Source organism: Pseudopodoces humilis, chromosome 5 (genome assembly GCF_049639895.1).
Source record: "Pseudopodoces humilis isolate 2021_Gansu_Grassland_sample_001 chromosome 5, ASM4963989v1, whole genome shotgun sequence".
In the NCBI taxonomy this organism is placed as follows: Eukaryota; Metazoa; Chordata; class Aves; order Passeriformes; family Paridae; genus Pseudopodoces; species Pseudopodoces humilis.
The window spans coordinates 71,659,894-71,672,236 of NC_142204.1; the positions used below are offsets into that span (position 1 = coordinate 71,659,894).

A 12,343-nucleotide genomic window follows, 5' to 3' on the forward strand; every position below is an offset into this window, starting at 1 on the left:
CGGGCAGCCCATGCTGAAATTGGCCAACCTGAAGCTGCCCCACGGCAGGAAAAGAGGTGAGAGCCGGAAAAATGGGATTGGCTCCTTCCCTCTGCTTCCGGATGTTCGGGATGGGCTGGGAAAGGTCCGGGAGATCCAAGGAAATGTCGGGAATTATCCCGGGGAAAATGGTTGGGAATTGGGGTTGTTTGTCCTTTCAAGGTTGGATGTTCCTGGTTAAAGTGGGATGCTGGGAAGTGATCTGAATTCCAAAAGAAATCCCGGGAAAATCCTGAAAAAATTCCAAAAAAATTCCCCAAAAATCCCCCCAAAATCCTGGAAAAATTAAAAAAAAATCCCCCCAGAATAAAAAAAAAATTTAAAAAAATCCCACAAAAATCCTGAAAAAATTAAAAAAAATTCCCCCCAAATCCCCCAAAAATAAAAAAAAAAACACCACCCAAAAAATCCCCCCAAAAATCCAAAAAAATCAACAAAAAAAATCTCCCAAAAATCAAAAAAAATCCCCCAAAAAATCATGAAAAAATCCCCAAAAATTAAAAAAAACCCAAAAAATCCAAAAAAATAATAAAAAAAAATCCCACAAAAATCCCACAAAAATCATGAAAAATTCCAAAAAAAATCCCCCCAAAATAAAAAAAAAAAAAATTAAAAAAAAATCCCCAAAAAATCCCCCCAAAAATCTGTAAAAATCAACAAAAAAAATCTCCCAAAAATCAGGAAAAAATCCCCCAAAATAAAAAATAAAATCACCAAGAAAATCCACCCAAAAAACCCCACAAAAAATCATGAAAAATTCCCAAAAAATTCCCAAAAAATCCCCCCCCAAATATCCCCCCAAAAATCCCACCCCACAAAAAATAAATAAATATAAAATCCCACAAAACCCCCCCAAAAATCCTGAAAAAATCCCGAAAATTCCCAAAATAATCCCAAAAAAACCCAGAAAAAATTCCTGATAAAATCTCCAAAACCATAAACATAAGAAATCCCCCCTACATCCTGAAAAAAATCACAATAAATCTCCCAAAAATCCTAAAATAATTCCCAAAAAAATCTCACCAAAAATCAAAAAAAAAATCCTGAAAAAATCCCTCCCAAAAAATGCCCCAAAAATGTTGAAAAATCCCCCCAAAATTCCAAAAAACCCCAAAAAATCCCAGAAAAAAACGCTGAAAAAACCCCAAAAAACCTGGAAAAATAAAATCACAAAAAAACCACAAAAAATCCAAAAAACTCCCTCAAAATCCCGCCTTTCCCTCCATCCACCCCTCTTCCTGATTCATTTGGAATCCTGGGAATTCCCAAATCCAATTCCCGCTTTTCCCCGGGCAGGCGCGGAGGTGCTGGCGGCCGAAATCGTCCACAAGGACGGAAATTCCGCTCCCGACGCTCCCGGCCTGGAATCCAAGAGGCCAAAAACTCTGGAAAAAATCCCGGAGCCGAAGAAGATTCCGGAGGGCGGCGCCAAGGCGGGGAAAAGCAAAACGCAGAAAAACCCGGAAAAATCTGCGTCGAAAACTCCAGAGAAACAGCGGGAAGAGAACGGTGAGAGAGATTTTCCCATTGGGAAAGAAATTCCCGTGGAATTCCCATCAGGATTTGTAGCTCCGGTGAAATCCCCGGATGGGAAAATGGCAGAATTCCCTGAAAATCTGAGCAGGATTGGAATTGGATCCGTGGATTATTGATCATTAATTAATTGAGCCTTAAATTCCCAAAAAAAAAGTTCCTGAATTCCCAAAAAAAGTCACAAAATTCCCAAAAGTTCCTGAATTCCCAAAAAAAGCCCCAGAATTCCAAGAAAAGTCACAGAAGTCCCCAAAAAAGTCCCAGAATTCCCAAAAAAAGTCACAAAATTCCCAAAAGAATTCCCAAAAAAATTCCCCAAAAAAGTCCCAGAATTCCCCCAAAAAAGTTTCAGAATTCCCAGAAAAAGCCCCAGAATTCCAAAAAAAGTCCCAAAAGTCCCAAAAAAAGAACTCAGAATTCCCCAAAAAAGCTCCAGAATTCCCAAAAAAAATCCAGAATTCCAAAAAAAGTCCAAGAATTCCCAAAAGAATTTCCCAGAAAAAGTCCCAGAATTCCCAAAAAAAAGTACCAGAATTCCCAAAAAAAGCCCCAGAATTCCCAAAAAAGACATAAAATTCCCAAAAGAATTCCCCCCAAAAAAAATTCCCCAGAAGAATTCCCAAAAAAAGTCCCAGAATTCCCAAAAAATGCAACTTGGGCTGTAAGAATCCCCCAGTTTTTCTTTTTTCCTATTCAAAATCCCATTTTTTCCCTCTTCCCAATGAATTTTTCCCCTCTTTAATCTCCTTTTTTCCCTCCTTTTCCTCCCTTAGGCCGGGCGGATCCTCCCTTGAGCGAATCCCGATCCTCCGGAGCCGCCATCCCGGGAAATTCCCTTTATCCCTCCGCCATTCCCGACTTTTCCCTTCCCGATTCCCAGTGCGAATCCCACGCCCTGAACCTGCTGGCCGAGCTGGCCCTGAGCTCCTGCCTTCCCGCTTTTCTTCCCGAGGATTCCGGGAATTCCCGGCTCGCCCCGTTCCCGATTTCCGACCACAAATACCACAGGGCGGAAAAACAGAGCGGAAAATCCTCCCCGAGCCGGAACCTTCCAGAAAAATCCCATCCCGACATCCCGGCCTCTCCTCCCGCTGAGAAAACCTCGGGAATTTCGAGCGGGAATCCCGAATCCCGGGAAGAATCCCGGGAAGAATCCCAAAGCTCCGAGCTGGACACGCGCTCCATCATCTCAGCCGAGCATTCCTATGCCTCCCCCATGCCGGACGATCCCAAAAAAACCGGGAATTCCAAAGGGAATTCCCATCCCGACCTTGCTCCTTCCAAGAGTGGCTCCAGGAATTCCTCGGCGGCTCCTTTGGTGGGGAAGGTGCTGCCGTTCCGGCACCAGCGGAGCGGAGCCTCGGAGCTTCCCGGTTTTCCCGGGAAAAAGGAGGATTTTTCCAAGAGGCACACGGTGAAGGTGAGCGGGAATTCCCTGCGGATCACGTGCCGCTGGGAGGAGGAATATCTGTTCCACCTGGACAGCCGCTACACCAACGATTCCCTGGAAAAAACCATCGTCCGAGCCCTGCACGGGTAAGGCGGCCTCGGAACGCTCCGGGAATGGGATGGAATGGGAATGGGATGGAATGGGAATGGGATGGGTTTGGGAATGGGATGGGTTTGGGAATGGGATGGAATGGGAATGGGATGGGTTTGGGAATGGGATGGAATGGGAATGGGATGGAATGGGAATGGGATGGGTTTGGGAATGGGATGGGTTTGGGAATGGGATGGAATGGGAATGGGATGGAATGGGAATGGGATGGAATGGGAATGGGATGGAATGGGAATGGGATGGAATGGGAATGGGATGGGTTTGGGAATGGGATGGAATGGGAATGGGATGGAATGGGAATGGGATGGAATGGGAATGGGATGGAATGGGAATGGGATGGAATGGGAATGGGATGGAATGGGAATGGGATGGAATGGGAATGGGATGGGTTTGGGAATGGGATGGAATGGGAATGGGATGGAATGGGAATGGGATGGAATGGGAATGGGATGGAATGGGAATGGGATGGGTTTGGGAATGGGATGGAATGGGAATGGGATGGGTTTGGGAATGGGATGGAATGGGAATGGGATGGAATGGGAATGGGATGGGTTTGGGAATGGGATGGAATGGGAATGGGATGGAATGGGAATGGGAATGTTCTGGGAACGGGATGGGTTTGGGAATGGGAATGTTCTGGGAATGGGATGGAATGGGAATGGGAATGTTCTGGGAACGGGATGGGTTTGGGAATGGGAATGTTCTGGGAATGGGATGGAATGGGAATGGGAATGTTCTGGGAACGGGATGGGTTTGGGAATGGGAATGTTCTGGGAATGGGATGGGTTCAGGAATGGGAATGTTCTGGGAATGGGATGGGTTCAGGAATGGGAATGTTCTGGGAATGGGATGGGTTCAGGAATGGGAATGTTCTGGGAACGGGATGGGTTTGGGAATGGGAATGGGATGGAATGGGAATGGGATGGGTTCAGGAATGGGAATGTTCTGGGAATGGGATGGGTTTGGGAATGGGAATGTTCTGGGAATGGGATGGGTTCAGGAATGGGAATGTGCTGGGAATGGGATGGGTTCAGGAATGGGAATGTTCTGGGAATGGGATGGGTTTGGGAATGGGAATGTGCTGGGAATGGGATGGGTTCAGGAATGGGAATGTTCTGGGAATGGGATGGGTTCGGGAATGGGAATGTGCTGGGAATGGGATGGGTTCAGGAATGGGAATGTTCCAGGAATGTTCCGGCAATGGGAATGGTTTTGAGAATGGTTTTAGGGGTGGGATGGTTTCGGGAATGGGATGGGTTTGGGAATGGGATGGTTCTGGGAATGGGATAAGTTCGGGAATGGGATGGTTTTGGGATGTTTCCGGGAATGGGATGGTTTTGGGAATGGGAATGTTCTGGGAATGGGATGGTTTCAGGAATGGTTTTGGGAATGGTTTCAGGAATGGGATGGGTTCAGGAATGGTTTAGGGAATGGGATGGTTTTGGGATGGTTTTGGGAATGGGATGGGTTCAGGAATGGTTTCAGGGATGGGATGGGTTTGGGAATGGGATGGTTTTGGGAATGGGATGGGTTTGGGAATGGGATGGAATGGGAATGGGATGGTTTTGGGATGGTTTTGGGAATGAGATGGGTTTGGGAATTGGATGGTTTTGGGAATGAGAATGTTCCGGGAATGGGATGGTTTCAGGAATGGTTTTGGGAATGGGATGGGTTTGGGAATGGTTTCAGGGATGGGATGTGTCTGGGAATGGGATGGTTTTGGAATGGTTTTGGGGAATGGTTTTGGGAATGGGATGGTTTCAGGAATGGTTTCGGGAATGATTTTGGGAATTGTTTCGGGGAATGGGATGGGTTCGGGAATGGAATGGTTTCAGGAATGGGATGGGTTTGGGAACGGGAATGTTCTGGGAATGGGATGGGTTCGGGAATGGAATGTTCTGGGAATGGGATGGGTTTGGGAATGGGATGGTTTCAGGGATGGTTTTGGGAATGGGAATGTTCTGGGAATGGGATGGGTTCGGGAATGGGATGGTTTCAGGAATGGTTTCGGGAATGGTTTTGGGAATTGTTTCGGGGAATGGGATGGGTTCGGGAATGGAATGGTTTCAGGAATGGGATGGGTTTGGGAACGGGAATGTTCTGGGAATGGGATGGGTTCGGGAATGGGATGGTTTCAGGAATGGGATGGGTTCGGGAATGGGATGGTTTCAGGAATGGGATGGGTTCGGGAATGGGATGGTTTCAGGAATGGGATGGGTTCGGGAATGGGATGGTTTCAGGAATGGGATGGGTTTGGGAATGGGATGGTTTCAGGGATGGTTTTGGGAATGGTTTCAGGAATGGGATGGTTTTGGGAATGGGATGGGTTTGAGAATGGTTTAGGGAATGGGATGATTCTGGGATGGAATGGTTTTGGGAATGGTTTTGGGAATGGGATGGTTTTGGAATGGGAATGTTCTGGCAATGGTTTCAGGAATGATTTTGGGGACGGGATGATTTCGGGAATGGAATGGTTTCAGGAATGGGATTATCCGTGCTTGGATCCCGTTGTTTTCCTGGAGAAAAAAAACCTGGAAAGCAACAAAAACCAAACTTGGTGTGGGGTTTTCTTTTCCCTTGGAAAAACGGGAGGATTTTGGGGGAGGGGTGGGTGTGGTCCGGCTTCGTGGGGTGTATCCAGAAATGCATCCCGGTGGGAAAAGTGGGAATTCTGCTCCTCTCAGGTGAGAGCCAACCTGCAGAGCTGGGTGGGATTTTGGGAATTCCCAGAGCAGCTGGGGCTGCCCCTGGATCCCGGGAATGGCCAAGGAAGGGTTGGAGCAGCCTGGGATGGTGGGATTGGAATGGGATGGGATTGAAGGTCCCTGGATCCCATCCCAAAGCATTCCGGGATTCTGGGATTTGGGAGGCTCCGAATCCATCCCGAGGGATTTTTCTGGGAAATGGGGATGGGAAAGAGAGGGAAAGGGAAGGGAGAGCCTTGGTGGCTTCCTGAGATTGCAAGGGAAGGCCCTGGGTCCATCAATTCCTTGGAGAGGAGATGGATCCAATGTCAGGCTCTGGAGCCAGCCTGGGAGAGCTGGGAATGTTCTCCTGGAGAAGGGAAGGATCCAGGGAGAGCTTCCAGCACATTCCAGGGCCTGGAGGGGCTCCGGGAGAGCTGGAATTTGGGAAAGGCCTGGAGGGACAGGACACAGGGAATGGCTCTAGATTGGAAAAGGGGAGATTGGGGTGGGATTTGGGAAGGAATTCGCAGCTGGAATGGAATTCCCAGAGCCCCTGTAATCCCTGGATCATGGCAGGGGTGGCCCTGGCTGGGCTCTGAGGTCATTCCCAACCGAAGCATTCCAGGATTCCACAATTCCAGTGGCTCCGCAGCGCCTGAAGCCGCGACCCCGATCCCTCCTTCGGAGCCGGCATCTCCTCCTTTTCCATTTATTCCCAAAAAACAGCCGGAATCTGCAGGGAACCACCCCAGGGGCTGAACCCTGCGGGAACCCGGGGCTGAATTCCCGGGGGCGAATCCCAACCGCACCGAATTCCCGGGATCCGGACAGAGGAGGACGAGGATAACGAAGACTCCTCAGCCTCTCTTCCTTTTCCTTCGCAGGCCCTGGAATCCCGAAATTCCCGATGATGTGGAAGGGATGAAGCTGATCCTGCACATGTGGGTGGCTCTGTTCTACAGGAAACCCAGCAAGCTCCTGAGCAGCTCCAGGAAAGTGGTGGAGCACAGCAATCCCAGGAAATTCGTCTCCATCAGCAGCTCCGGCCGTTTCCCGGAGCTCAGCGACGACAGCCAGGATTGCTTCGGCTTCGAGACGCGGCCGGCAGATTCCGGCTCCGATCCCGACCAGATTCCCAGCAGTTCCCTGGATCCCACAATCCCTTCCCAGCCGGAGAGGAGCCCGGCAGATTCCCAGACGGACGTGGACGGAGCGGTCGGAGCCGTGGACAGCACGGTGTCCTCGTCCTCGGGGGAGCTGCCCCGCGGGGAGGAGGAGGAGGAGGAGGAGCCTTCCTCCACCAGCTGTGCCGAGGGCCTTTCCCTCCAGGAGAATTCCAGGGAAAACCTGGATATGGCAGACAGGGAGCCAGAGGCCGTTCCCGAGGAGAGCGTGCGCGACGTCTCCGGCGTCAGCGAGGTGAGGCCGGCTGGGGGCTCCTGGGAACGGGAATTTTATCCTAAAGGAGCAGGATTTTTTTCTCGGAAAAGAAGGAAAAAAATCCCCCCAAAATCCCGAAAAGATCCCCCAAAAATTCTGGAAAAATGACGAAAAAACCCCCAAAAAATCCCCCCAAAAATAAAAAAAATAAATCCCCACAAAATCCCAAAAATCCCGGAAAAATGACGAAAAATCCCAAAAAAATCCCCCCAAAAAATCCCCAAAAAAGTCTGAAAAAATCCCAAAAATATCCCCAAAAATCCCTCTTAAAAGGACAGGGTTTTACTTCTAAAGGAGCAGGATTTTCCTCTTGGAAAAGAAAAAGAAAAATCCCCCAAAAAATCCCCTAAAAATCCCGGAAAAATGATGAAAAATCCCAAAAAAATCCCCCCCAAAAATAAAAAAAAATCCAAAAAAATCCCAAAAGAATCCAAAAAAAATCCCCAAAAATCCCTTTTAAAAGGACAGGGCTTTCCTCCTATAGGAGCAGGATTTTCCTCTTGGAAAAGAGCAGGAATTCTCCTTCTAAAAGCAGGATTTTTTCCTTAGAGTAGCAGGATTTTCTTACTAAAAGAGCAGGATTTTCCCCTTAAAAAAGCAGGAATTTTCTTCTAAAAGAGCAGGAATTTTCTCCTAAAAGAGATGGAATTTTCTCCTAAAGGAACAGGATTTTCCCCTTGGAAAAGAGCAGGAATTTTCTCCTTGGAATAGAGCAGGAATTTTTTCCTTGGAAAAGAGCAGGAATTTTCTCCTTGGAAAAGAGCAGGATTTTTCCCTTTGGAAAAGAGCAGGATTTTTCCCTTTGGAAAAGAGCAGGAATTTTCTCCTTTGAAAAGAGCAGGAATTTTCCCCTTGGAGGAGCAGGATTTGCTCTGCACAAAGGAAACAAATATTCCAGTGGTTCCTTTTCCTGTGAGGATTTACCTCTGGATTGTGTTCCAGGAGGAGCCGCTCACGGACGCCCTGCCCGGTGCCGGGATCACCCTCAGCCCTTCCCAGGATCTCCGCTCTCCCAGCAAATCCCGGGATGCTCCGGGCCCGGAAAACCCCGGGATCCAAACTCCCAATTCCAGCACATGGACAACCCCCTGCTCACCTCAGGAAAGCCGGGAAGAGCAGGAAAACCAGCGGGAAGGAGAAGGTGGCTCAGGGAGCGGCCCCGGCCCTCCCGAGGATGAGGAAGGAATGGGAGACTCCGGAGATTCCCTGGAAGTTGAGGATGATCCGCAGGCTCCCTGTGATTCCGTGCCCTTGGAAGTGAATCCTGGAAGTGCCGAGCCTGGGGGAGCCGCTGAGGATGGGGAGGAATCCCAGGAGCCTTCGGAGCACTCGGAAAAAGAGGAGAGGGAGGTGGAGGAGGAGGAGGAGAAGGAGGAGCTGGAGGATGAGAGCCCCTTCCTGGGCCCTGTGGATTTGGTGCTGTCCGAGAGCAGCGATGCCGAGTTGGAATGCGAGCGGAATCCAGGGAATTCGGCGGCTCCGGGGGAGTTGGACCTTCCTGAAGAGGATCCCATGCCCAGCCCCACCTCCCCCGCATCGCCCTGTCTCGACAGGGCCGGGAACGACCCCGGAGCATTCGCTGAGGAGACGGAGACCAACCGGGACGAGCTCCCGGATCCCTGGGACGCTCCGGCCACGCCGGGTTCGGATTGGGACGGGTTGGGATCGGGCAGCCCAGGCGGGCCGGGGTCACCCCCCGGGACCAGCCCTGCCCGCGGGGCTCGGCCCGACAGCGGCTCCGAGAGCCCCGGAGCTGCCGCGGACGCGCTTGGGAACGGCTCCCGGCGGAAAAACCGGGATTCTCCCTCCGGAGAAAGGTGGGAGTGTGCCGGGAGCGCGGAGTCGCCCCGCGGGCAGGGAATGGCCCTGTCCCCTGACTCCAGCTCCATCTGCCTGACCTCTCCCGACGGATCCGTGGATCCCTGGGCCGCTCCGGAGGATCCGCTGGGAGGGAGCGACCGCTTCCCGAGGCTCTGCGGGGACGGCGCCGATCCCGACCTGGATTCCCAGGATGCTGAGGAGTCCGGCGGGTGCGGGAGCCCCGCTGCGGGTGGCGTGGAGGAGCTGGAAGATCCCACGGGATCCGGGCACGGCCGGGAGTCCTCCTTGGACTACCCGGACGTGGAGGATGAGTGCCGGGCTGGGCACGGGGAGGATGCGTTCCTTGGGATGGAGAATTCCCCCGGGAATGACGGGAATGACGGCAGGAGCGCAGAGACGGAGCCGGAGATCCCTCTCCACCATCAGCACCTGGAATGGGAGCCTTCCTCCTCCTCCTCCTCCTCCTCCTCCTCCTCCCCGGGGGTCTCAGCCATAAAGGAGCTCCCCAGGCAGCAGCGGAGCTCCCCGAGCCCCTCCGGAGACGCCGCTCCCATTTCTCCCGCGGCCGGAGGCTCTGGTGCCGGCGCTGCCGCAGTGCCCGGCCGGCGCCAGTCGGTGCTGTGCCGCCTCTGGAAGCCGTGCCAGGATGGAGGAGCCGTGCAGGTCAGCGTGGCCGCCTGGAGCCCAGATGGATCCTTGGATCCCGGCCACTCCCGGGAACCCGAGAATTCCCCAGATCCACGTTCCCCTGTGGAGCCGGGATCGGCGCCTCTGTCTCCTCCATGGGACGAGGCCACGGAGCCGGGATCGCCATTCCCTGAGGATGTCCCTGAGACGTTCCCTCGCTCTCCAGACAGCACCCGGTGCTCCGGGAGCTGCGGCAGCCCCAGGAGCCGGGATGGGGAGGAGCCCTTCCCGCCCCAGGATCCCGAAGGAGACGGAATTCCCAGTCCTGCGCCTTTCCCAGCCTGGGAATGTCCCCAGCGCGAGCCCTGGGACTCGTGCGAGCAGAACCCCGAGGGATCCCTGGCGTTCCCCGATCCCGACTGTGCCGAGCCAGGAGAGGGAGAAATTCCCGCTTCTCCCATCCCGGCGTCGCTGTGGGACGAGCACGGGGACGTTCCCGGGGAAAACCTGGAATTCAGCGAGGCCGAGGATTTTTCGGATGGGCTCCCGAGGGAAGAGCAACTCCCGAGCCAAGACGCTGACGAGGGCTCGGCCTTCGGAGATCCATCGGAAAATTCCTTCGGTGACTCAGACCGGGAATATTGGGAGGGGGATTCTCGCTCCCCGATTCCCAGCAGGAATTCCTGCACCGTGAGATCCACGGATGCTGCAGGATCCAGGACTACCCGGGACAGCTCCCCCGGGAGCCCCGGGCACATGGAGCAGCACCGGGAGATCCTCTGGGATTCCGGGATGGCGCCGGCCGGGCAGTGCCAGGAGAGGACGGAAAAATTCCAACATCCCGAAAGGCGCAGCCGCCGTTCCCGGGAATCCCACCTGGCGCAGTCCCTGCTGGGCACCTGGAGGGGCTCCGAGGGGATCACGCAGAGCACGCTGGACATGGAATGTCTCCGCTTCCACTATAAGCTAAAGGAAATCCTAAGGAACGTCAAACCTCCCTTCTCTACCTCCAAAAGCGTTTTCCCGGCGGAATTCCCGGCCCGCGGCGGCTCCGTCCCGCCCTCCCCGCGCAGCCGGAGCCCCTTGCGGGTGACGATCCCGCTGCCGGCCGGGCTCCGCTGCCGGAGCCGCGGATCCCGGAGCCGGGATTCCCAGGACTGCCGGAAGGCCGCCCCGCGCCTGGGGAAGCTGCGGTACGAGCGCGCCCCGTCGGAGCCGCGCGGAGACGTCGCCGGGATCCTGGAGGAGTATTCCCAATTCCAGAGGGTGCTGCTGAACGGGGCCCGGGCCGATCCCCTGGAGCGGGAAGAGGCCGGGAAGGGCCGGATCGGGATGGGGGAGCTTGGGGGGACGGTGGCGGAGCTGGACGGGGCCCTGCGCTGGCACCTGCGGCGCGTGGCCGCCCGCGGAAAGCCCGGAATGTTCTTCCTGCTGGAGACCGGCAAGGAGCCCTTCTTCAGCAGGGTGGAGGTAGAGCTGCTCCTGCCGAGGGACGGGATCCAGGGGTTGGGATGGGATCTGTGGGACAGGATCCAGGGGGTGGGATGGGATCTGTGGGACGGGATCCAGGGGGTGGGATCTGGGGGATGGGATGGGATGGGATGGGATGGGATGGGATGGGATGGGATGGGATGGGATCCGTGGGACAGGATCCGGGGGGTGGGATCCATGGGATGGGATCTGTGGGACGGGATCCGGAGGGGTGGGATCTGGGGGATGGGATCTGTGGGGTGGGATCTGGGGGGTGGGATCCATGGGATGGGATCTGTGGGGTGGGATCTATAAGATGGGATGGGATCAGATGGATGGGATCTGTGGGGTGGGACAGGAATGGATCCATGGGATGGGTCAGGAATGGATTGGGATTGGTCGGGATGGATCAGGATGGGTTGGGATGGATCGGGATGGATCAGGGTTGGTTGGGATGGATCAGGATAGATCAAGATGGATCAGGAATGGATCAGATGGATTGGGATGGATCAGGAATGGATTGGTATGGGTCAGGATGGATTGGGATGTATCAGAATTGGTCAGGATGGATCAGGGGTGGATCAGGATAGATTGGGATGGATCAGGATTGGTCGGGATGGATCAGGATTGGTCGGGATGGATCAGGAGTGGATTGGGATGGATCAGGATGGATCAGAATAGATCGAGATGGATCAGGAATGGATTGGGATGGATCAGGAATGGATTGGGATGGATCAGGAACGGTTGGGATGGATCAGGAATGGATCAGGATAGATCGGGATGGATCAGGATTGGTTGGGATGGGCGGCTCCAAGGGAGAGCTGAGGGTGGCAGGACTAGGGGCTCGGGAAAGCCAACAGGGATGGTTTGGGAGCCAGGAGCCACCTCAGCTCCCAGCACCAGGAATTGGGATCTTGGGCACTGAGGATGGACAGGAACCTTGGGATTGAGTCACCGGAGAATCATGGAATGGTTTGAGTGGGAAGGACCTTAAGGATCATCCAATCCCAAGGGCAGGGACACCTCCCCCTGTCCCACTCCCAGGGATCCAGGGACGGCCACAGCTCCTCTGGGAATTCCATCCCAGCCAGGAATTCCTCCCAAGAAGATCCCACCAGGATCTTCTCCGGCTGGCTCCGGATCCCAACCAGCCGAGGCCACCGCTGTC

General features: G+C 53.7%; 1 protein-coding gene across 2 annotated transcripts in view; it reads left to right on the forward strand.

Moving 5' to 3' along the window:
• Window positions 1–12,343, forward strand: part of TASOR2 (transcription activation suppressor family member 2) — a 55,328-nt gene that overhangs the window by 37,224 nt on the left and 5,761 nt on the right. For both annotated transcript variants that reach the window (XM_088054751.1, XM_088054752.1), the window contains exons 14-18: window positions 1–56; window positions 1,336–1,548; window positions 2,346–3,108; window positions 6,702–7,236; window positions 8,200–11,175. The exon at window positions 1–56 is cut by the window's left edge and continues 715 nt beyond it. In XM_088054751.1, the coding sequence (XP_087910877.1) occupies window positions 1–56; window positions 1,336–1,548; window positions 2,346–3,108; window positions 6,702–7,236; window positions 8,200–11,175 (4,543 nt within the window). The remainder of the gene's footprint in view (window positions 57–1,335; window positions 1,549–2,345; window positions 3,109–6,701; window positions 7,237–8,199; window positions 11,176–12,343) is intronic.